The 26,013-nt window shown below is 47.8% G+C and overlaps 1 protein-coding gene across 15 annotated transcripts in view; it reads right to left on the bottom strand.

Moving 5' to 3' along the window:
• The window catches only part of ATXN7L1 (ataxin 7 like 1), a 264,853-nt gene that overhangs the window by 169,127 nt on the left and 69,713 nt on the right, over nucleotides 1-26,013 (bottom strand). For 7 of the 15 annotated variants that reach the window (XM_059885641.1, XM_015468917.3, XM_015468916.3 and 4 more), the window contains exon 3: nucleotides 14,995-15,093. In XM_059885641.1, coding sequence (XP_059741624.1) covers nucleotides 14,995-15,093 — 99 coding nt within the window. 15 annotated transcript variants of the gene reach the window in all.

Raw genomic sequence — 26,013 nt, forward strand, 5'->3', positions numbered from 1 at the left:
TCCCATCTCATCTCATCTCATCTCTGTCATCTCCTTCTCCTCCTGCCTTCAATCTTTCCCAGCATCAGGGTCTTTTCAAATGAGTCAGCTCTTCGCATGAGGTGGCCAAAGTATTGGAGTTTTGGCTTCAACATCAGTCCTTCCGATGACACTGAGGACTGATCTCCTTTAGGATGGACTGGTTGGATCTCTTTGCAGTCCATGGGACTCTCAAGAGTCTTCTCCAACACCACAGGTCAAAAGCGTCAATTCTTCGGGGCTCAGCTTTCTTTATAGTCCAACTCTCACATCCATACATGACTAATGGAAAAGCCATAGCCTTGACTAGACGGACCTTTGTTGGTAAAGTAATGTCTCTGCTTCTTAATATGCTGCCTAGGTTGGTCATAACTTTCTTTCCAAGGAGTAAGCGTCTTTTAATTTCATGGCTGCAGTCACCATCTGCAGTGATTTTGGAGCCCCCAAAAATAAAGTCTGACACTGTTTCCCATCTATTTGCCATGAAGTGATGGGACCAGATGCCATGATCTTAGTTTTCTGAATGTTGAGTTTTAAGCCAAATTTTTCACTCTCCTCTTTCACTTTCATCAAGAGGCTCTTTAGTTCCTCTTCATTTTCTGCCATAGGGTGACATCATCTGCATATCTGAGGATATTGATATTTCTCCTGGCAATCTTGATTTGAGATTGTGCTTCATCCAGCCCAGAGTTTCTCACGATGTACTCTGCATATAAGTTAAATAAGCAGAGTGACAATACAGCCTTAACATACTCCTTTTCCTATTTGGAACCAGTCTGTTGTTCCATGTCCAGTTCTAACTGTTGCTTCCTGATCTGCATACAGATTTCTCAAAAGGCAGGTCAGGCGGTCTGGTATTCCCATCTCTTTCAGAATTTTCCACAGTTTGTTGTGATCCACACAGTCAAAGGCTTTGGCATAGTCAATGAAGCAGAAATAGATGTTTTTCTGGAACTCTCTTGCTTTATCAATGATCCAGCAGATGTTGGCAATTTGATCTCTGGTTCCTCTGCCTTTTCTAAAAACAGCTTGAACATCTGGAAGTTCACGGTTCACGTATTGCTGAAGCCTGGCTTGGAGAATTTTGAGCATTACTTTACTAGCGTGTGAGAAGAGTGCAATTGTGAGGTAGTTTGAGCATTCTTTGGCATTGCCTTTCTTTGGGATTGGAATAAAAACTGATCTTTTCCAGTCCTGTGGCTGCTGCTGAGTTTTCCAAATTTGCTGGCATATTGCGTGCAGCACTTTCACAGCATCATCTTTCAGGATTTGAAATAGCTCAACTGGAATTCTATCACCTCCACTAGCTTTGTTCATAGTGATGCTTCCTAAGGCCCACCTGACTTCATGCTCCAGGATGTCTGGCTCTAGGTGAGTGATCACACCATCGTGATCATCTGGGTCATAAAGATCTTTTTTGTACAGTTCTTCTGTGTATTCTTGCCGCCTCTTCTTAATATCTTCTGCTTCTGTTAGGTGCATACAATTTCTGTCCTTTATCGAGCCCATCTTTGCATGAAATATTTCCTTGGTATCTCTAATTTTCTTGAAGAGATCTCTAGTCTTTCCCATTCTATTGTTTTCCTCTATTTCTTTACACTGATCACTGAGGAAGGTTTTCTTATCTCTCCTTGCTATTCTTTGGAACTCTGCATTCAAATGGGTATATCTTTCCTTTTCTCCTTTGCTTTTCACTTCTCGTCTTTTCATAGGTATTTGTAAGGCCTCCTCAGACAGCCATTTTGCCTTTTTGCATTTCTTTTTCTTGGGGATGGTCTTGATCCCTGTCTCCTGTACAAGGTCATGAACCTCTGTCCATAGTTCATCAGGCATTCTATCAGATCTAGTCCCTTGAATCTATTTCTCACTTCCACTGTATCATTGTAAGGGATTTGATTTAGGTCATACCTGAATGGTCTAGTGGCTTTCCCTACTTTCTTCAATTTAAGTTTGAATTTGGCAATAAGGGGTTCATGATCACAGCCATAGTCAGCTCCCAGTCTTGTTTTTTGTTGACTGTATAGAGCTACTCTATCTTTGGCTGCAAAGAATACAGTGAATCTGATTTCAGTATTGACTACCTGGTGATGTCCACGTGTAGAATCTACTCTTGTGTTGTTGGAAGAGGGTGTTTGCTATGACCAGTGCATTCTCTTGGCAAAACTCTATTAGCCTTTGCCCTGCTTCCTTCTGTACTCCAGGGCCAAATTTGCCTGTTACTGCAGGTATTTCTTGACTTCCTACTGTTGCATTCCGGTCCCCTATAATGAAAACGACAGCTTTTTTGGGTGATAGTTGTAAAAGGTCTTGCAGGTCTTCATAGAACCGTTGAGCTTCTTCAGCATTACTGGTCGGAACATAGACTTGGATTACTGTGATATTGAATGGTTTGCCTTGGAAACGAACAGAGACCATTCTGTCATTTTTGAGATTGCATCCAAGTACTGCATTTTGGACTCTTTTGTTGACTATGATGGCTACTCCATTTCTCCTAAGGGATTCTTGCCCACAGTAGGAGATATAACGGTCATCTGAGTCAAATTCACTCATTCCTGTCCATTTTAGTTTGCTGATTCCTAAAATGTCAAAGCAACCCTGATACCCATCAACTGTTGAATGCATAGAGGAAATGTGATATATTCATACAATGGGATATTATTTGGCCATAAAAAGACATGAGTGCTAATGCCTGCTATAATATGCATGTTGCTGCTGCTGCTGCTAAGTCACTTCAGTCGTGTCCAACTCTGTGTGACCCCCTAGACAGCAGTCCACCAGGCTCCCCCATCCCTGGGATTCTCCAGGCAAGAACACTGGAGTGGGTTGCCATTTCCTTCTCCAATGCATGAAAGTGAAAAGTGAAAGGGAAGTCACTCAGTCATGTCTGACCCTCAGCAACCCCATGGACTGCAGCCCTCCAGGCTCCTCCATCCATGGGATTTTCCAGGCAGGAGTACTGGAGTGGGGTGCCATTGCCTTCTTCATATTCAATTACATCAGTCCTGTCCCACTCTCTGCGACTCTGGACTGAGCCTGCCAGGCTGCTCTGTCCACGGGATTCTCCAGGCAAGAATACTGGAGTGGGTTGCCATGCCCTCCTCAAGGGGATCTTCCCAACCAGAGATCAAATTCACATCTCCTGTGTCTTTTGCATTGGCAGGCTGATTCTTTACCCACTGAACCACCTGGGAAACCCCACTACAAATATGGATGAACCTTAAAAACATATGCTAAGTGAAAGGAGCCAGTCACAAAAGGCCACATATTATATGATCCTCTTTATATGAACCGTCCCAAAGAGGCAAGGCCACAGACAGAGAGAGGAGATTAGTGCTTGCCTTGGCCTGGGAGTCCTGGAGGGAACTGGAGAACTGCTAAAGGTTTACAGGTTTCTTTTGCAGATGATACAAACATTGCCAGATTGACAGTGGTGATGGTTGCACAAAGCTGTGAATATATTACAAACCACTGAATTATATGCTTTAAATGGCTAAATTGTATGATACATGAAGCACATCTCAGTAAAGATGGGGTGGGAGGTAGGGAGATCAGTTTTGAGGAAACCAGCGGTCAGAGCCTCCTCGTGGGCCGCTGGGTGGAGATAGAGCCCTGAAGGGCACTCTGCCTGCCTCTCCTTACCTGACCGGCTCCAGGACCACTGAGAGCAGGGTGGACAGGTGGAAATAAAAGACACAACCTTCATGAAAGTGCTTTGCCTCACACATCTAGGTTTCCTCTCCCCCCACCCCCCACGCCCTCATTTTCTAGACGCAACCTGTGTTTTTATCGAAAACCATCAGACATACCATGGTTCTACTAGCTGCAGGGGGAGGCCACAGAGAAGCTGAGTTCCTCCTGATGTCAGGACGGCTCATTTATAACCCAACACATGCTTCCAGTGCAGCCCGGATACTTGGAAGGAAATGGAATTGACACATTGGTCACATGGCCAAGAGCCAAGGCCCCTGCTCCAGGGGAGGCTGGATGGGAAAGGTGAGATGGGCCCTCACTGGGGCGAGGACCCCATGCTCCCGTGGCGGGATGCAGGCCAGGCTGGGGCACAGGCGCACTGAATCTCTGCAGCATTTGTGGCTCCAGGCGCGGCTGGTCATTTCCCCTCTAGGACTCACCTCTGTTTCCACTCTGACTAAGACGTTACCGGAGGGAAGCGTTATTAGTCAGTGCCTGGTAGGCAGGGGCCTGTGACAAGGGAGGCTGAGAGAGAACCCAGCTGTGACAGAGGCCCAGGCGGGGCCCACACAGCATCCGGTACCCTAGCTTCAGAGCCTCCCAGCACATGGAGGACACTCCCAGTCCCACACTGCTGACACCACTCTTGCTTTACTTTCAACTTACAGAATATTTTTATATTATATATTCTTTTTTAAAAAATAACAAAAGTGATACGTGTGTTTTGAAGATACATTTGAAAAATACAGAAAAGCCAGAAGAAATTAAAAAAAAAACCACTGGCAGCCTTTATTAACACTTTGCATCTCATTTAGATTTAGTCACATTTTCTATCCAGGAACATGTGAAACCAGGAGCTGGCAAGGGCTAAAACATTTATTTATTCAACAGCATTTCCTGGGCTGCCTTACAGTCTTTCTGCAATAGATCAGGCTATAAGGGAATGAAAGAAATGCATTAATTTAAAAAACAAAAAAAGCATTCGCACACTTGCCTGAGCACCTACTCTGTGCCAGAAACTGAGTGCAGTAAGGGAGGCTGAGAGGTAGGGGGTGGGGAACATGGCTCTTGACCTTTGTCATGGGCCCCGATGACCTGTCCAAGGTCCGTCAGGCCTCTGGCTGCTGTCCCGCTTCAGCATTCCTTCAGGAAGCTGTGGAGCCCCCGCTCCCCTGCCACTCTCCCACACCTGTGGGTTGAGAGTTGAAGGTAAATGTCAGGCTGGGCAAAGCCTGGCCACGCTGAGGGTGTCCTACTCTGGGCCCTTCGCGTCACTGGGGCTGTTCTTGGTTCCCTGCAGGGCAGTTTCAATTGTGTCTGCTTAGAGTATGTCTCCCGTGGAAACTGAGAGGACCTGCTGGCCTGTTTGTATATTCCTTAGTGATCGGACCTCAGAATCTCAACAGGCTTCCTGGGTTCTGAGAGTCTGCCAGATGGGAGCTTCTCAGAAGACCACCACTTCCAGAGGCCAGGCCATTTTGATCAGTGTATCGTCTGCTTGGGGATGAGGGAGGAAGGCCAGGGAGCACTGGAAATCACTACGCCTGGCATCATGTTGGATATACTATTAATTAATAACTCTCCCTCTCAATTTACCACCCAAACAGAACTTTTAGTACACAGTTAAAAATGGTGGTGTGTTGATGTGGGCTTGTACCAGCTTTTGAGAGCCAACTGTGCAAGTCTCCCAACGTGTTCCGTGAGATCAAGGCGGTAGCTTGAAATCAGACCTCATGGAGTATTTACACCATGGAAAGGGGCACTACAGATCAGGTTTTTTCTTTTCTTCAGCAAGCCACATTGTTAAACATTTACCAGCATACCACTGAACAAAGATGGGGGAAAAAAGGCAAAAGTGAAACCACCTGTAATGACACCCCCTCGGGATAACCACTGTTAGCATGTTAAGATACATCCTTCTAGACTTTGCTATCTGATAACATTATCTTAGGTAATCCTCATAATTAACCCACAAAGTTGCCATCATTCCACTTTCCAGGCAAGGAAACAAAGCTAAGAGATCCCATGAGTGATCTGTAAAGCAGGATGAGACCCCTGCTCTAGAGTCCATACTCCCATCTTAGCCAAAGGTCTTTCATAAGAGCAAGATCCCATTTTAAAAATGAAGGAAACAGTTTGATGAATGGAAGCCTTGCATAGAGGACCAAGGCTCTGAGGAACCTTTGGCATTTGCACAGGCCTGGGGTCAGAAGGAGGGATTTTGAGCACAGTGCCCTTTGCTGTGTAACCTCAGGGAAGGTGCCCAACCTTTCTGAGCAACTGTTTCCTCATCCATAAAATGGGGCTTGCATTTCTTGCCTCACGGAGTTGCTGTGAAGGCTTATAAAATTTTCCTGGCCTTTTATTTTCTTCCTCCAGGGATTTAGGAAAGCGTGTAGAGAAAGCTTTACTCAAGGTCTTCTCCCCTATCTTTCAAAACTAATTCCTTCTCCCTCCAGTGGGAGAATCTTTGCTCCAGGCAGCACATTCTTTGACCCTTCTTCAGGACCATTCACAGCTGACCTCCTGGGGAAACTGCAAGGTTCCTCTGACCTGTAGAATTCCCTCTATGTGCACGGCACCATCACACACAAGTGTGGACAGATGAGGGTTGCAAGCCACTGGCAGGGCTCTCTCTAGGCAGTGGTCAGGCCCCAAGAAAACATGCACAAAGATGATGGGACTTTGCCCATCACAGTGTTCAGTTATTCCCCCATGTTCAATTATTTCCCTACCACAAATCCATGCCTGTCTGTTTTGTTCCATTTTGTCCCTACAAACGAATTAACTGTTGATCAGATACATTAGATAGCACCACCATGGCACTGTCACAGAAGTGATCTTAATTATCCTCCTGTCTGATCATTGGCAGGGTGAGAGCAAGATCCATAGCTTCATTTTGCAGATGGGGAAACAGGTATACTCTTGATTCTAGGTAAGTATTTTTTGGTTTTTCACCCCAACCCATTATACACATACGTGCTGTGCTAAGTTACTTTAGTCATGTCTGACTCTTTGCAACCCCATGGACTGTAGCCCGCCAGGCTTCTCTGTCCATGGGACTTTCCAGGCAAGAATACTGGAGTGGGTTGACATTTCCTCCTTCAGGGGATCTTCTTGACCCAGGGATAGAACCAGCGACTCTTAGTTCTCCTGCATTGGCAGGTGGGTTCTTTACCACCAGCGCCACCTGGGAGACCCCCCATACACATATACATACCTGTTTTATCTATCCATCCATCCATCATCTATCAAACACATATATCACACTCTCATATGTCCTGGTCTACTCATTTCTTTTTATTTTATTCTATTCTATTTCATTAAAAAAACATGCTGAACTCTTGAAATTAATTTCATAATCCTTCAATGGGTCACAACTCAAAGTTTGAAAATTACTCTTCAAGGCAATCCAGTGAGTTAGGGGTTGAGCTGAACCTGAGAGATAACTGGGGGTTTACAGAGGTCAGAGATGGTCCTCAGTGCTTACCTGGGAGTCTGAGGCCATGAACTGAATCATTAGTGCCAGTTATACACTGCAGCTCACAGGAGCTGTACTGTATTTCTTCCCGAGTCTGCATTCAGTGAGGCATGTCTGTGGCCTGAATCAGCCAAGGTGGGAGTATTTACACCATGGGAATCAGCATCCATTATAAACCAGGGCTGCTTCTCTTGGAGAGCTGGCTGTGAAAACACTCACCAGCACACCACTGACCAGCATCTACTCTGGCTTCACTCTTTCCTGGATCAATTTCCCTAGTTATCAAAATGGAGAAGTTTATATTTGTTATCTACCACATCGGATGCTGAAAGGCTTCTGTGAACTTGAGAGGAAATTAATATGTTAATATAAACTTATGATAATGGTATTGATCATTAGCCCCAAAACATATGCACAATAGAGACAGGTAAACATACTGATCATTTTCTGTATCAAATGAGCACAAAAAGGCTACAACTTGTTCAGCTCTGGTGATGATAAGGGGGCTGGGGATGGGGGAGTGGTGATGAGGGAGTGGAGAATTAAGTTCCTTTCAATGTCTGACAATATAATGCTTATTCTTTAAGGGTTATTCCTGGAGCTTATTCACAGATTAGGCTCAGACTATCAAATTAATGCAACTTATATATGGATCACACACAGGTCATTCTCAGTGGCTTCCCTGGTGGCTGAGACGGTAAAGAATCCACCTGCTATGTGGGAGACCTGGGTTCGACCTCTGGGCTAGGAAGATCCCCTGGAGAAGGGAATGGCTACCCACTCCAGAATTCTTGCCTGGAGAATTCCATGGACAGAGGAACCCGGCAGGCCCTAGTCCATGGGGTCGCAAAGAGTTGGACACAACTGAGCAACTTTCACTTTCATTTATTCATGTTACCAACTTCCTGGCATCCTGGGTCTGCCTCCCGACAGCACTTAGGTTCCCCACAGGTCTTTTCTGGCTCTCACAGCTTCACCTCCCCCAAACACCCACCCACTCCTCACCTTCTGCCCCCTCCCACTCCCAGATGGCAGAGGAGGGATGGAAGGGACAGAGCCCAGCTCGGCAGGAAGAAGAGACGCAGTTTAGGACACCAGAACAGTTGCTACAAAGGTAGAAAAGTAACTGATTTCCAGGTGTAGTTAATGACCCATTTCTTAAGTCAATACTGAAAAAGAAATTGGCAGGACTTGCCTGGTGGTCCAGTGCCTAAGACTCCGTGCTCCCAATGCAGGAGGCCCAGGTTACATCCCTGGTCAGAAAATTAGATCCCACACACAGCCACTAAGAGTTTGCATGCCACAACTAAAGATCCTGCATGTCGCAACAAAGACCTGGTACAGCCAAATAAATAAACAAATAAATTTAAAAAAAGAAAGAAAGAAATTGGCAGACGAGGAGGAGCAGCATTTTATAAATGGCCTTCTGAGGGAACACTTCAGACAAGCAAAGTTGTGTATAAATTTTCCTTTATACCCAATATTCACTTAGTGAAAATGGCTGAAGTAAAGGAAAAGGCAGGGTGACATGTCCAATTAGCTATTTGTACAGGATTTGTTTCTATGATGGGAAGACAACTGGTTTTGTGGCTGCAGGATCACACTAGATTCTGTGCACTTTTGAATTTGCCCCTGGAACCTTCCAAAGCTCAAGACCTGGGTATTACCAAGCAACAACTGGTGAGAGTTCAAAAGATAAAACGCTTAAGAAAGAGGGATTCCTTCCTTTTGCAAGTGGGAAGGCCAAGTTAAGCAAAGGCTGCACAAAGAAGCAGCTGGAAGCAGACTGCCTTTGAAGGCCGGGGGCTGGGGGGTGGGCAGCTTCAGCAGTGATGCCTGCACTCGCTCAGAAGATCCCACAGTAGGGAAAAGGAAGACAGCAAAGTAGACAATATTGAATTTTAATTTCTTGGGGGAAAAAAAGCCCCAGAAAATGGCCTCAGGTTCCCCCAAAGTCTTTTTCAGGGTTCTGAAACCACCCCGGTTGCTATAGAAATCATGAAAATGTCAAGGTAGCATATGACTCTAGTATAACAATAGTTTCATATACTTTTAAAATTGAGTTTCCCTTTTGAACTGACTCTAAAAAAACACAACATAATGGAAAAAACAGATTATGTGATTTCACCACACTGAATCTTTTGCAGGAAGGTAAGTGTGAGCCTCTGCCCGTGGTGGGTAACGGAATGGATCCACAGACTGTGATGGGAACTCTGGATGTGACAACCGTGTGATGATGGCTGGAGAGCCAGTGCCACTGGACTCCCTCGGAAAGCTACCAAAAAGATGAACTCGGCTGGCAGTGGTTTTGATTTGTGGGCTTCCAATTACATAAACTCAGGACAGGGGAGATTATCGGGAAGAACGGCAACTGTGATTCAAGGACACACATGGCTGCCTCCAAGTGGATTCACATTTAGACAGAGATGCCACTCAGGAGAAGTACCTTTCATGGTGGGAGAAGCTGGTCCTAAATGCCTTCCTTTCTCCCATTAATCTTAATATGCTCATTATCCAGTTTTTATTAATGTGTCTTTTCTCTCTGCTAGTAGACTTTTCAGCTGCATTTTAATCACTTATGTCAAATAGAAAGTGTGAGGCGGGGAGAACTTTTCTCCTTTGCTCTCATGGCTGCGTGATTCTGTGTGTCCCCCTCCAAACTCTTCTTAAAGTCACAGAACAAAATAATTTGGGGGCCTTCAAAGCAGTGACCTCTGACCTGACACCTGCCACTCCCCCAGCAGAGTATTGAACTTCCCTTAAGGAAAATTCAACAACAACAAAAAATGCATTCACTTTCCATCTTTCAGATTTCTGAAAACTCATGGCCTGACTGAAGGCTTCAAAAACAATGAAATCTGGAAAGGGAAACTGAAACAGGAGGACTAGAAAAGCAAGCAGTGCGCAGTGCCGGCCAGCTTTCAGGGTGGGTGAGGAGGGTGGCTGTAGGTGGCAGGCACAGGGCCTTCTCTTACAAACCAAGGACTCAAAAGCCCCAGTCTGTTCTCACTGAGGCTGGGCCACAAGGCACATCCTGGCAAGGCTGAGCCAGGAGCGGGCCCCACAGCAGGTAGAAGCTGCCCAGTCTGCTGCCTGAACTGACCCCTCCCAATCCCAGCCCCAAACTCCACCCCTGCTCCTGCTTCTCTCACCTCCCACCCACCCCGCAAACCCCAGCCAGCCCACATGGCCATGAAAGACAGCCCATCCCTCCCTCCGCAGGAGGAGGGCCTTTACAGACACGGTCTCATGGGGTATCAAGGCCAGCAGACTGCACAGGGTCCCGGAGCTGGGGGGATCCCCCAGACCAGCCCCTCCCCCAGGCTCCCCTTCAGCTCCCAGTCATACCCTGAAGCAAAACGAAGGAAGGGAGACAGTATGAGGCTGGACCTGGGAGGTGATCTGAACCCAGACTTGAGAATGAAAACCACGAGAGGTGAGCCTGCTCAAATGTGGTGCCTGAGAGCAGGGCTCTGGAGTCAGGCAGCCTTGTGTTCAAGTCCTGACCCTGCTGTTTGGCTCGATAACCCCCTCTAAGCTTTTGTTTTCTCATCAGGGGTAAAATGACATGTTTGTGAAGAGGCTGGCACAAAGTAAGTATGTAGAGTCTCCAACTCACCATCCACTCCTCGGGGAAGACTCCTTTGATGTGCCTGGAGGGGAGGCAGGGTCTCCCTCCTCCCCTTCCTCCTGGCCCTCAGCAATATGACCAGAGTTTTCTTAAGGCTGTACTGGAGTCACTGGATTACACCCCTCTCACCAGACTGCGATCTTCTTACAGAAATCATGACTTAAAAACGTCCTTAGCCAAACAGTCTGATGCATGGTGGCCACTTAATAAACATTAATAAGCTAACAAGGCTGACGTTCCCAAGAAGTTGATTTACTTCCCATATTCCTTCATTTTCTCTTCTGTCAAAGGGGCAAGTTGTAAATGACAATAAGTTGTCCTAATATCCATGCTGCTAACTAAGATCATGAGGTTAACAGTTACATCTCTTTGTTCATTCTTGGAGCTCTTTTGAAGACAAGTACTGAAGCTAAGGAGGAGGCATGCGCCGGGTGGCCACTCTTGTGTTGTTGTTTGGTTGCCAAGCCATGCCCCACTCTTCGCGACTCCATGGACTGCACCCCACCAGGCTCCTCTGTCCTTCACTACCGCCCGGAGTTTGCTCACTGAGTTGATGATGTCATCCAACCATCGCATCCTCTACGTTGTGTAGAGTGGTTGATACCTGTCCCCACCATCCTGGCTCCTTCCTTCTCCAACAAACCGTGGCTACTCCCCACCCCACCCACAGCGATGCTCCCCCCCAAAGACAGAGTTTGGGATGGGCATAGGGGTGCTCCCTCACCCTGGGGACATCAGGAAAGTAGGTGATACAGGGCCTCAAAGCTCCAGACTCCTCCCACCCTCCCCGTTTCAGGTCTGGATCAGCGCAGCAGCCAGGCTCAGCCCAAGGCACAAGGAGCCATCTAAGCTCAGCCTGGTGGAGGATCTGAGTGGCTGCTGGGCAGTGAAGATGCTAGTGGCCAAGAGAAGCACAGCACAAAAGGCTCCCCTGTGCCTGCTCCTGGCTTAGGCTTCAATGACGACAATCGCGGCCCCTAAAAATGTTCCCAGGGATGGCAAGTCAGCCTTAGTTCTCTCTCTTGAGCAGCTGCAGGACACCTAGGCTCCTCCCTGTCCAGCAAACTTGTCTGTTGTTTCAGCCTGGCAGGCTGCTGGTTTCTGGCCTGACCACCCCACCTCTGGTCCAAAAGACAGATGAGGAACATGTAACCATTTTGGTGGGATGCTGAGTCCTGAAACAGTAACCTGGCTAAAGCACTTCTTATAGCAAGGGGTGCTTGGGCTTACAGATAAGCTGCATGGAGAGGACACCCCCATTAGTCCCTCACGAAGTCAGCCCCCATGCCCTGGCCCGGCCAGGGAGAAGTTCTGTATCAGGGACAGGATGGGTACAGCATGTTCAACAAGGACCTGGAAGTAAAGACTGTTTACAGGTGAGCCAAGTCACTTCAGTCATGTCTGACTCTTTGTGACCCTATATAGGCTGTGGCCTGCCAGGCTCCTCTGTCCGTGGGAGACATTCTCCTCCAGGCATGAATACTGGAGTGGGTTGCTGTGCCCTCCTCCAGGGGATCTTCCTGACCCAGGGATCGAACCTGTTATCTCTTATGTCTCCTGCTCTGGCAGGCAGGTTCTTTACCACTAGCACCACCTGGGAAGCCCCAGAGACTGTTTAGTTCACTACAATTCAATTAGAGAGAGAAGAGAAGCATCAACACATTGGGGAAGATTCTAGTCCCTCCCTGGGCTTTCCTGCCTAGTTACACTTAAAAGACCAGACAAGTGGAGGGGCATACGATGCTCTGGAAAGGCCACATGTCACCACAGGCTCCCTTCCCTCCCAGGTTCTCCTGCCTGAGTCACTTACAAGCTTAAATGCTCACTTAAATCTTTATGCCCAGGTTGTTGTCCACTTGAGAACTACAGTTAAGAACAACTTAAATGGGTCAAGGGAAATCAATGAAAACACTTCCTTTCCTGTCTTTTAGAATAGGATGGTCCACTTCCTTGTTGTGGCAAGCTGAGTCTGCAGGATGGACTAACTCATCCCTTAGTTTCCTTCCAGCTCCTCAGTTATGATGGCTGGTCCATCAGGGGGTGTGTCAGGAGATGAATGCAGGAGGATGCCACACCCACATTACAAGGAAAATCCCTGGAAGAGGTAAATAGAGCATAAAATCTGAGTGGTTTATTTTTAGGAGGAGTTAGTGAAGGCTGACTATCTATCTTACTACCCACCTACTCGCAGAGATGGTATCTATACAGATGACAGCATCTATCACTTCTATCAATCATCAAGAACCTACTGTATAGCACAGGGAACTCTACTCAATATTCCATAATAACTCACGTGAGAAAAGAATCTGAAAAAGAATGAATATACATATAACTGAACCACTTTGCTGTATGTATACCTGAAGCTAACACAACATTGTAATTCAACTATTCCTCAATATAAAGTAAAAATGAAGTTGAAATAATCATCTATCTTGATCTATCATAGTTGTCCTATCCCTGTCTCTCATCTCACCTACCTCTGTGTCATACCTGTCTATCATATCTACCTCTATCTGTCTACCATCTCTATGTTTTTATCTCTACCATCTCTCCTCCTATCTTAGAAAGCATTCTAGTTGTGAGCACTGCGGGGCTCTGAGGTGGACTTAACTCAGTCTCAGCCTGTTTGATGGTTTTGAAGGCTACATTTTTGAGTGACAAGGGTGAGACATGGCTTTACAAAACTAAATGAAAAGAAGAAAAAAAGAACTTAGACAATAGCGAAAAACATCAGCTGGTTTTCAGGGGCTGCACTGTGAACTGCATGAGGACAAGGACTATGCTTCGCACACAGCCCCGTGTCTCCCTCCTTCAGCACAGTTCTGTTCATGTGGCAGGAGCAAAGTGGAAGTATGAATCGAAGCGCTCCTTGAATTCAGCTTTCTCTCTGAAATCTGAATAGACTGTAGACTTCAAAAGAGGCTGCTCTGAGGCACACCCACGTCCGCCATCTTGTTTCTTGAGATTCATGGGCCCAGAGGCTTTCATTCCATCTTGAGGAAAACAAGATCAAGAGCTCAGGGCAAAGGGACAGGATGCGGCCAGGGTCCTTAGCTGTCTGTGGGAGTCAACCCATGCACACCAGGGGCTTTCACAGCCCTGCTAAACCCAGAACAATGATGCAAGCAGCACTTCCCATTAGGCTTTCCATCACTTTTTGGAGATTAATTTAAAAATCAACTGGGTAGGGCCAGGCACATCCACCACAGAGATGCTCCACCCTTCCCAGCACAGCGACCTGGGTGATTTCTTAGATGACACGTTGTGGACCTCGAGTCTATGAAGTAGCCTACCAGCAGCGCCTCGTGAACTCAGGAACCGTAACATTTGAAGAGACACAGACAGAGGCCTCCATGAGACTGCCCCCAAGGCAGGCCTCAGCTATTTAGGTATTGCTACAAATGCCATCTGAACATGCAGTTAGGGGCGCAGGGTCAAGAAGACTCTCACCCTAGACATGCCAGCTCCTGCTCCGCTCTGGGGGTAGGGTTCCATCAATTCTGCTTGAAGATTTGGGAATAAAGAAGAGGGACTGACTCAGAATCTGTGAGACTGTGGCCAGGAACGTGAGGCCATCCCAGTGCCTGGGGAGCTCGGTGAGTCCCACAGCAGTGCTGAGTTGACTCCTATTCAGAGGGTCTATGATGAGACCCCCCCCCCTGGATCCTGTGGCACTTGTCAGTGGCTCTGAGTGCAAAGGAGAATTGGCTCTGGTCATGGTTTATCTGTAACTGGCAGAGAGATGGCGACATTTTTTTCCCTGAGGCCATTTTTCAAGGCTATGGAGTCCTGCATACGCCCTCCAATGATTACAACCACCACCCAGATGATGCCGCCAGAGCTCTGAGGTAAACGTGCCATTTGGCTCTGTTATGAGATGCGTCCACTTGGCATAGCCAGAGGGCAGTGGCAGGAATTGCTTAATGCCCCCAGGAGTCAGTGTCCAAAGCACTCAGGCCACTGGGACGGCCAGGCTGCAGGAAGCTGTTGACAGATATCCCAAGGCATTCCCTTGTGAAAGGGGGGCAAACAGGAGAGCCAGAGTCACTCCAGCTGGAACCGCCACTCATGTACCAGTGCTAGTGAGGGACAGAAAGGACCTTCGCTCTCAGAAAACTTAAAGAGGTGTTTGTGCTTCCACCAAATCCAGGCTTCTACAACCAGTCATACACACCTGGCAACTCCTCAGATGGTCTGGTGCTGAAAGCTGGCAGCCTTCTGAGCCCAGAGGTCCAGGAAGAAAAAAATCCACCATGGAGAGGATTACAGAAAGCTATTTTAATGTAATGGAAAATAGGATCAATCAGCCGGAGGAGAAAAGTCACAACATCTTCAATCACAAATCAAGCATGAAGTTAGTTCTGCGCCCGAGGAGAAAAGGCACAGATTCTCAGGGAGCTTCCTGAGGCTCTGGGATCCAGCCCCACCACCCCTGAGTCCCAGGTTCAGCTTCCACCACATCCTCTTCCAGCACTGCCCGTCCTTTATCCCTCCCTCCAAATTCACCAATGTCCTACTCATCCTTCCAGGCCGGCGTTAGTGCAACCTCCTCCAGGGAGCCTTCTCCGGTTCCCGTAGTCACAATAACCCTTTCTCTGTATCTGCAGAGTCCTTTGCATTTAAGGCCACACTTAGCCCAGTCTACCTGGAGCTGACAGATACATCTATCTTCTCCCATTTATATGCTAACATTTTATATACTATCTCAGACATTTAAATGTTAAATATTAAGGCTGTCAGAAACATGCTCAAATACTTAAAAGAGTGCCAGTGCCTCAACTGCCTCACTTTAGACTAAGGAGTCACCTAGTAGGCAGCTGGGGTGGCTGCGGGGCTGAGGCATGAGCCACTAACTCCTGCTCCACCTCAAGCTTGCTGTGCAACACTGAGCAAGCCACAGAGGCTCTCTGGGTTTGTCTTTCCTTATCTGGAATATGGTAGTCACAGCTTCCTCACAAGGTTGCTGGGAGGATTAAATGAGGTAACTTATGCCAGTGCCAGCATCTGATAGGCACTCAGATGCCCAAGGTGGTGCCAGTGGTAAAGACCTGCCTGCCAATGCAGTAGAGGCAAGAGACGTGGCTTCCATCCCTCAGTCAGGAAGATCCCCCTGGAGAAGGGCATGGTAACCCACTCCAGGATTCTTGCTTGGAGAATCCCATGAACAGAGGAGCCTGGCAGGCTACAGTCAATAGGGTCACAAAGAGCTGGACACAACTGAAGCAACTTAGCATGCATGCACAAGACAATGGCAGAATCTTATAGGCACACAAATGCCCAAGAAATTGAACTGAACTTCAGCTTGAACTAGTTAGGTCAAAAGACAAAGACTTGCAGAGGAACATTATTTTACAAACAACTCAGTGTCATGTTTACAAGGTAGGTTCTAAAGTCAGCTTGTCTGGACTTTTCACCTTGGAAGATTCCTCTGGGTGTCAGTTTCCTCATCTGAAAATGGGGATGGTAATAATAAGATGACTGTCAGTATGAGATGGGCAACACACATCTGATGTCTGGTGCTTGGAGGGCTCTCAAAAAGTGTTAGCTGTTACTATGATCTAGAATCTAATTTTGCATAGCAGGACTTGAAGAAAACAACCCTGTTTGGCTGGAGCAAAACAGTGAGGGTCAAGAATGAAATCATTATGTTGAAAGCCACCAGACCTTGAGCTTTCAGTCATCGAAGCCACAGGGTGAGTAAACAGCAGTGATTATTGTGTAGTTACTGAATTGTGTCTGACTCCACTGCAACACCATGGACTGCAGCCCACCAGGCTCCTCTGTCCATGGGATTTCCCTGGCAAGAATACTGGAGTGGGTTGCCATTTCCTTCTCCAAGGTATCCTCCTGACCCAGGGACTGAACCTGCAACTCTTGCATTGGCAGGCAGATTCTTACTGAGCCACCAGGGAAGCCCAAAGAGTAGCTGAGGGTTTTTTAAAGTGTGAATATTACATGCAATCTGGCCCCTGAATGTAGATGACTGGACCCTATGACAGGTCTATGGAGTGAGATTCTCTAGGGGTGGAGCTCAGAAGGATGCACTTAAAAGAAAACAAAAAAGAAAGAAAGAAACTTTTTATCTTTTGGCTACTGCAGGTGGGATCTTAGTTCTCCCACTAGGGACTGAACCCATATACCCTGCACTGGCATGAAAAAGCTGGCTTAAAACTCAACATTCAAAAAACTAAGATCATGGCATCCAGTCCTATCACTTCATGCAAATAGATGGGAAAACAATGGCCAACAATGGCAGATTTTATTTTCTTGGGCTCCAAAATCACTGTGGATGGTGACTGCAACCATGAAATTAAAATGCTTGCTCCTTAGAAAAAAAGCTATGACAAACCTAAACATGATATTAAAAAGCAGAGACATCACTTTGCCAACAAAGGTCCATATAGTTAAAGCTATGGTTTTTCCAGTAGTTATGTATGGATGTGAGAGTTGGGGCATAAAGAAGCCTAAGCGCCAAAGAACTGATGCTTTTGAACTGTGCTGTTGGAGAAGACTGTTGAGAGTCCTTTGGACAGCAAGGAGATCAAAGCAGTCAATCCTAAAGGAAATCAATCCTGAATATTCATTGGAAGGACTGATGCTGAAACTGAAGCTCCAATACTTTGGCTATATGATGCAAAGAGCTGACTCATTGGAAAAGACCCTGATGCTGGGAAAAACTGAGAGCAGGAGGAGAAGGGGGCAACAAGAGGAGGAGATGGCTGGATAGCATCACCGATTCAATGGACATGAGTTTGAGCAGACTCTGGGACCTGTGAAGGACACGGAAGCCTGGCATGCTGCAGTTCATGAGGTCTCAAAGAGTTGGAGATGACTTAGCAACTGAACAGCTCCAGTACTGGCAGGGTAGGGCCTTAACCACTGGACCATCAGGGAAGTCCCAGGAGGATGCAGTTTTAACAGGCTCCTCAAGGGATGAGATAAAGCCAATAAATCCAAACAATGTGACCCATCACTGTTCTATCACAGAAACCACTAACAAATATGGAGCCACTCATCAGTAAATCTAGTGTCAGCCGGGTGATATGGATCCTCTTGCTGGTTAAAAGGTTCTGCTGGCCAAGGAGGAGGAGTTTTCTGTACACAGAGGGGTGGGGCCACTGCGATACCCCTGGCATGTGGTTCAGTGTACTCCTCTTAGGAATCTTTCCTTGTAAGCTTTTTGGATCTTCAAGTCAGAGACATAGTTCAGTAGTGGACTGCAGCCAACTGTGTGACTTTCTTCCCAACTCCATATTTAGTGACTTTACACTGGTCATCTGAAAGTCACTACAGTAAGAGTATAGTGTGGCAGAGTCAGACACAACTGAGCACAAAAAATAGTCTACATATCAGGGCTCTTAAATTTGCTCAGAAAGCCAGTACACCACTGGTTCTCACCCATAATAAAGTTCCATGCTGGAACCCAAACTCTATCCACTGTGGTCTAGGGCACTATATTTAGGTCCTTGAATGGTTTGGGGCCAGTTGAAGCCTGGTTTCTGAAAACCCATGTAAGAAAGATGCTAATACTATTTTGGTGTCTTAGCTCTCATAGCTCGGCCCAGAAGAAAACCTGCTTTGCGCTCTGCGGTCATAGAGCAGTTAGCTGGCCATACAGCAGGTTGCAGTAGTAACATCCAAATGAAGTGGGGTCAGGGTGTGGCCACTTCAGGGTCAACCCCTCATCACCGCTGGAAAAACACCCTGTTCTCCTGAGGGCTGCCCAGTGCTCTGCATACCTGCAGGAAACCAATCTACAACACGCAGGCAGGGCAGAAGTTCTATGATAAAGCTACTTCTCATTCTGAGAGTAGGGGTTCAGGTATAGGGGTGGCTCAACTAAGCTTCAGCCCCAATCCCCAGCCTGCTATTCAGACACTCCCAGCTGTCTTTCAAAAGATCACCAGTTGAGAGCCGTAAGCCCTGCCATCGGCCCTATTTCAGCAGATATGGCTACAGGAAACACACATTTTCCCTCTGAATTCCTCTACTCAGCAGTCAGGTGAGTCAGGGAGAACTCAATCCAATTTCTCAGGAAATCCTACTATGCTCTGGAAGGACACGGTCTGAAAAAATCTATTTTTGTGCTTTTATTTACTTAAGGCCTGCATGCCTGGGGAAGCTTTTTCATAGTACCATTAAACTGCTTCTCACTTCCCAGAAAAAAATAGATCCTGCCTTCCTGGAACACTACCGGCCCCAGCGTGGCCGCGCGGCCTTCTCCTCCAGCCCCCGCAGGCCTGTGACCAGCCTCCCTGTCACAAATGCCAGGGAGAGCAGTTTTAAGAGGATGCTTTCTCAAAGGGCCTGCGGCTCTGGGTCCTCAATTCCTGGCGAAAGGAGGCTCCCTCCAGCGCCCAGCACAGCCTGCCCCTCCCAGGATGTCTAGAGCTCACAGAGCTCTGTCTTCCTGGCTTAAATGCTGCTTTCGATCTAGATGCACAGCCTGTTTCCATGGGGTTTGTGCCTGCTGTTCTAGAGGCTTCCTAGTGTAAACTTCCGGGGCAGAGCCAGGGCTCTTGAGACAATCTCATGTTTCCAGAAGGGCCAAACACTCGGATCAGAAGACGATGTGCTCAGTGTACCAGAGCTTGGTAAACTTAGACCTTTGTGCGAAGAGTTGACTCATTGGAAAAGACTCTGATGCTGGGAGGGATTGGGGGCAGGAGGAGAAGGGGATGACAGAGGATGAGATGGCTGGATGGCATCACTGACTCGATGGACGTGAGATTGAGTGAACTCCGGGAGTTGGTGATGGACAGGGAGGCCTGGTGTGCTGCGATTCATGGGGTCACAAAGAGTCGGACACGACTGAGCGACTGAACTGAACTGAACCGGACTGTCCCAACTCTGCTTTTGAGTCAAATTGACCCAGTTGGGCTACCGTCCAGTCAACTTCCATGTGGACCCTTAACCAGACCCCAGTGCCAGCAATGGTGGGTTGTAGAGGTGCCCCAGACATTGTCCCAGGCAGCCAGGGACAGTGCTGATGATGGAGAGGTGAAGGTGTACATGCATTCAAACTGCAGGCCTTTTCTAGGAATGGTAGAACAGCCTCTCTTCTCTGCTTTGGCTCCTTCCTTACCTTCCCCAACACCATGGCCTGCTAGGGCCCCTAAGTCAGTGTCCCAGTGCGGGCTGTCACCCCAGTGACACTGAGCCCATCCAGCCCAGGCCCTGACTACTGCTAAGAAGATGGCAGGGCTCAAGCAGTATCAGGGGCTTCAGACCTCCATTACTAGCTCATCATTGCATGAGACCTCTCTAGGTCCCCAGAGCACCCCCCAGCTCCTGCCCCAGCCAGTCATATGGTGGGACCAGGTATATGGTTTTACATCTCGGTGAATGGCAGAACCTTTCAGATTTTAAGGTACATTCCTGGTTTAAAGCTAGACTGAATTAGAAATTCTAGGAGTCCCAGGAATTTGTATTTTGGAACAAAGCTTCGCAAGTGATTCTGATGTAACTGTTCAACCTCATCCTGGGCGCGACTCCCCCAAAGGTTACATCCCATAAAAGAGCCTATAATCGTATACACTTGCACCAGTTATGAACTGAGAGGGGCAAGGGAAAGCCTAGGGGTGAGAATTGTCTGCTGACTTGCCTCTCTAGAAAACAGAGAAGGGACCTGAATATCGTCCCCTCTCTGGCCCAGCGGAGTGGCCACCAGCCAACCACAGAAGGCAGCTCAGGGAGGAACCACCACAGCCAAGGGACGGGTGTTACCCTTTTGGGGTGTCAGCCCCGCCCTTATCCAGAACTCCGGGGGTTAAAGGAAGATAAGGAGGAATAAGGCAGCCCTCAGCCAGGGCACCTGGGTCCCACCATGGCCCTGGGGCTGGACTGGTGTGGCCTCAGCCTCCTGTAGCCCCTGGATGCCCTGTCAGGTCCCCAGGCTGCCTTCCCCTCAAGAATGTGCCAGGAAAAGCCCTTCAAGACAAGCGAGAGCCAACTCAAAACCAGGAAAAGGCAACCGTAAAGCCCTGATGTGAATGGCCAGGAAGGACCTGGCTATCTTATCTTGATAAAAGCCTGATGAAGGGGGTGGGGGCCCTCCTGTGCCTGGCTGTCCCAGGAGGCTGGGTGTCTGAGTAAAGAGCCAGCACACCCCATTTTGTACCAAGACAAGATGCAGAACAGCGCTAAGTTCAGAGAAGAGGGGAGTCCTTGTTGGAGAGGAGTGGAATTGCCCCCACTCCCTCCTCATTTCCAGAGGAAGTGAGCCTCCCATTCCAATGAGTAAGGGGTCGAACTTCCAGGGCAGCCCTATGAAACCATCAGCATGCTAACCTGCTGTGCCATGTGCCAGCCAGGGTCTGGGCTATGCTAGAATCTTCAGGGAAAGATTTACTGATAAAATAATATTGAAAACAACATCCATCACAGCAGCCAACATTTACTATTATTTATTTATTCCCTGCTAGGCAATGCGCTAAGTGCTTTACACTGATTGTTTCATTTAATTCTCACAGTAGCCCTTCAGGGGCGATGGTCTCTCCATTGTCTAGATAAGGAAACAGAAGCTCAAAGAGGGGAAGCTATTTGCTGCCAGGCTCACAGCTTGGAAATGGTGGAGCTGACATGTGAACGTGGGTCTGCTGACTCTTCCCTCCTAGGCATTTCTGCCTTTGCAAAGAGGACGGTGGCTAGAAGGAAAGGAGACCAGCGTGGAAATGACAGGAACAGGTGGGTTATAAGCAAGGACCTGTGGAGCAGCAATTAACAAATGTCCAGAGACTGATTTAGTCAGAAGAAGTACCGTCCACACGAGGGTGCAGCTAGGACAACATATGCTCTCAAAACAATGAATGAGCCAGACAGTAGAATGTACTGGTATAATAAAGGGCTAAGCCATGCCAGACAATTAGAGAATAGGACAGCATGAAGTGATGTGAGAACCAAGCAGAACAGGCAGAAAGGGTAAAGGGAGCTGGCGGAGGGAGCAGTGAACTCGGGCTGAGGCTGCTTTCAGAGGGTGTTTTCTGTGGGCAAAGATCTTGGCAGGGGCCCCTGGTGCTGGAGGCAGGAAGGGGGACACCATACCTCCTGTGTGTATGCTGGGAGCTGATGGCACCTGTGGTGATTCAGTACAGGAAAGAGGACACTGTTGGGCCCACCAAAAACAACTGCCCTCATCAACTCACATACCCATTCATTCATTCATTCAACACTTATTTCTTGCCATTACTAAATGCCAGGCACAGGGATTCAGAGAAATGAATGAATTCCTGCCCTCAAGGAGCTCCTAGTCATGAAGGGAAGCTGGCCAATGATTCACTATGACACTTGGTAAACAGGCATGTACAGAGTACAAAGGAAGGAGAGCTGGGCTGCAGCGGGGGTGGAGTGTGGGAGGTGGGGATGGGGGTTTCTCAGGATGACAACAGAGGTGGGTCCTGACAGATGAGCAGGAGTGCCCAGGCAGGCTAGGGTGGATGAGCACCCCGTAGAGGGGAAGCAGAGGAGTGAGAGGGCACGGCCTGTTCAGGGAAACCCAGGTAAGTGAGGGTGGCAAAGATGAGGGTGCCAGGAAGAAGGGCAGGAGATGGGGCCACAGAGGTGGGGAGGTCAGATCTTCCTGTATGCGCTTATGTGTGAGAAGAGTGGAGAGCAGATAGAATGGGTGTTTTGGAGGCAATACTGAGCTTGCTGGAACAAGCCTGCAGATGAGGAGGCTGCTTTGAGGAGGGTGCTGGTATCTGACCTGGGGGCAGTGGCTGCAGGGAGAGAGAGGATGATGGACCCAGGAGGTAGTTAGCACTGACCCACTGTGGAAATGACCTGCAGCTCTCTGGCCTAGAATACTGGGAAGAGGGGAAAGTGGATAAGAATATAAAAGGAGGGGACTTCCCTGGTGGTCCAGTGGTTAAGAATCTGCTTACCAATGCAGGGGACATGAGTTTGATCCCTGGACCAGGAAGATTCTACATACCGTGGAGTAACTAAGCCCATGCACCAGAACCACTGAAGCCCACATAACCTAGAGCCCATGCCCTGCAACAAGAGCAGCTACCACAATGAGGAGCCTGTGCACCACAACTGGAAGTAGCCCCTGCTCGCCACCAACGGAGAAAGCCCGTGCACAGCAATTAAGACCCAGCACAGCCAAAAACAAACAATAAAGTTACAATCACAAGTCAATTCATATTATTAATACAATAAAACTACTCTATTTATTTGTTTTTAAAAAATACAGCAGGAGGGCATGTATGCATGGTGATGCGGACTAAAAGATGTCCCCCCAAATTCACATACTGCAGGCCTAACCTCTCTCCATGTGATGGTATTTAGAGATGCGGCTTTTGGAAGACAATTAGGTTTAGATAAGGTCATGAGGATGAGGCCCTTGTGACAGGATTAGTGCCCTTATAAGAAGAGGAAGAGACACCAGGACTTGCTCTCTGTCTGCCATGTGAGGACACAGCTGTCTGCAAGCCAGGAAGAGCGCCTTGCTCCAACCATGCTGACACTCTGATCTTGGACTTCCAGCCTCTGGAACTGTGAGAAATATATTTCTGCTGTTTGGACACTCAGTCTATGGTATTTTGTCTGGCAGTCTGAAGGATGAAGACAGATGGGGCGGTTATATTTATTTTGTAACCTATTGAGTTTGAGCAAGTGATTGGCAGGTTAATAGACAAGATGGGGCCAGAGAAAGACTAAGACAATCGTGAGCATGTAGATACAAGGGGACATGGTGGGGGTCAGCCTGTGAAATGATGCTGCTCACAGCAGGACTAAAAATGGACCCTGGAGAACACTGACCAGAAAAAGAAAAGAGGAGGGGAAGTAGCTGGTGAAGGATGCTGAGAAGGGATGCTCCAAGGGGCAGGTGGTGAGCCACGACAAGACAGCGAGGATGCAGGCAACAGAGTCCAGTGCACAGAGATCTCAAGCAAGAAAATGCTGCAAAGTGTCTGACGCCTCTGATAATGAAAACCAAAAGCTATTTTGGGCACAAGGTGGGGTGTGGAAGCCAAGTGACCACTGCTGGGACATGATCAACCGAACAAGGGTGATAGGCTTGTTTTTATTTTAAACCACACATATTTGAATAAGGCTTGAGTCTGCAAGAGGCAAGGAGAGCCTTCTGTGTCCTTCCATGGTCTTCAACTGGCCTCCTACAGTTAACCACACAGCCACGCCTCCTGTTTATGGGAAGCCTCACCCCCTCTCTGCCCAACCTGCCACCATGAGTACCCAAAACTTCTCTCAGTGATAGCAGCTAGCACCAGATGCCAACTGTATGCCAGACACTGTGCTACTTCATAGACTGCCTCAGTCTTCTGAAGGAGCTGGTGAAGAGGGCTCATTCAGGCCCAGTTTATTGGTGAAGAAACTGAGCCTTTGAGAAGTGAAGTCACCACCAGCCTATAGTCACAGTGGGTCGAACTGACTAGTGGGTCAAACTCCACTATACACCTCCATTCGCGTCTTCCTTGAAACAGCCACCCCATACCAATCCTGCACACTCCATACAGGGACAGAAAAGGACACTCCTTTGACGGGCCACTCTTGGGGCAGATCCTTGCAGGAATGATCCCCAGTGGGTTTACTCTCCTGCAGATCCATGCCCCTGGGCGTTCACCTCCCACCTTGATTGTGGAGTTGGTCATACAACTTGCCTTGGCCAAGGAGACAATGGCAAACGTGACACAAACAGAGATAAAGCATTGTGCACGGGGTTCATCTGCCCTCTTTTGCTGCTCTTTGGAGGCCAGACTGGCCTTCTGTAGAATAGGATGAGCTGGTCCCATCCAGGCTGCTCAAGATCAATCCACCACCCTAACACCAGACAGGTGAGTGAGGCCATCCTAGACCATCTAGCCCTAGCTAAGCTGTCCACACCAGGAGAAGCACCCTTTTGATGCACAGAATCATGATAAATGATGTTTATTTTCTTAAGCTATCAAGTTTTAGGGTAGTTTGTTCCACAGCAAAAGCTGACTGATACAAGTCCTGAAAAAAGGTCCAAAGCAGCTTCTCCTTCCAGCTCTGAAGCAGTGGAGGTGAATTCTAGGATCTCTGCTGACTGCTTCAGCAATGGAAAAACCACTCAAAAATACACAATCCCCTTTGGCCTGGAGGGAGTGGGAAAAGGGGCAGTTTTTCTGTGTACTTTCCCTCTGGGATGCATGGTGGGCCAGGTCCCAATCAGCAGGCAGCTCCTGGCAGGTGCCAGGTTATTTGGGGACAAGGTGACACACTAGCATGCTTCTGCCATACAGTCCCCAACCTAGTGTTTTTCCACTGATGAGAAAAAAAAAAAAGGAGATCATCTCTTTAGTGAGCGCTATTGCAAAGGCTTCGAGACAGCATTTCATCAAAAGGCACTGAAGGAGCTCTTTTGGGAGACTCTGCAAAACCCCATCATCTCCAGCTCCGCTTAGCAAGGAGCCTGCTGTTTGTTTCTGGAAAGGCATAAAAACGAATGAGTAGCTAAGACAGCTAACCTGATCACTGACACTTTGATAAGGAGATCAAATCACTCCCTCCCCCAGTCTGAACCCACTCTGGTGGTAAACTATTATGGGGAGGAAGCATGGACTAATTAGAAGCACCACTAGGACATGAGAAAATCAGCACCTAAAATGCCCGAGAAGAGAGAATTCCTTGTTAAGAAGAGGAAAAAAAAAAACCAACAACAACAGAAATGCTAGGATGTCACTTTGCCCAGGCATATTTATAAAGGAAGGAGGAGGTAAGAATTAATTAGGACAGGAGCTTCTACCCAAGTGTCATGGAAGATGCAATTATTTTTGCTGCTTCTATAGACCAAGTGCCCCTTCCAGGTAGGGACAGATGCTGGGGGCCGCCCACCAATTTGAAAAATGACTTTGAGGCTTTGCTAGTTCTAATGATGCTTGAAACAAAGATGGTTCTTTTGTTTACTCCTCCTGTTTGTGAAGCCCTAGCCACCCATCGAGAACATCACTGACTGGATTATTTATTTCTCATTGCCCAATCTATGGGGCATAGAAGAACTTTTTGCGCTAAATGTGAGGCATTTTCTCCCAAGGGGGTGTGGACTGTAGAGCATGGCCCATTAATCTGCTGGGATTTGACAGATAGGGTTGATGCCTAACTTTGGGTGGGACAAAGACTCAGAGAGTCAGAGGCTGGATTTTTGTCCCTACCTGCCATAAACACGCTGGGAGGTCTTCCTTAACCTGGAGAAAATTCAATAACATGA

The sequence above is a fragment of the Bos taurus genome, chromosome 4, assembly GCF_002263795.3.
Source record: "Bos taurus isolate L1 Dominette 01449 registration number 42190680 breed Hereford chromosome 4, ARS-UCD2.0, whole genome shotgun sequence".
NCBI classification, from domain to species: Eukaryota; Metazoa; Chordata; class Mammalia; order Artiodactyla; family Bovidae; genus Bos; species Bos taurus.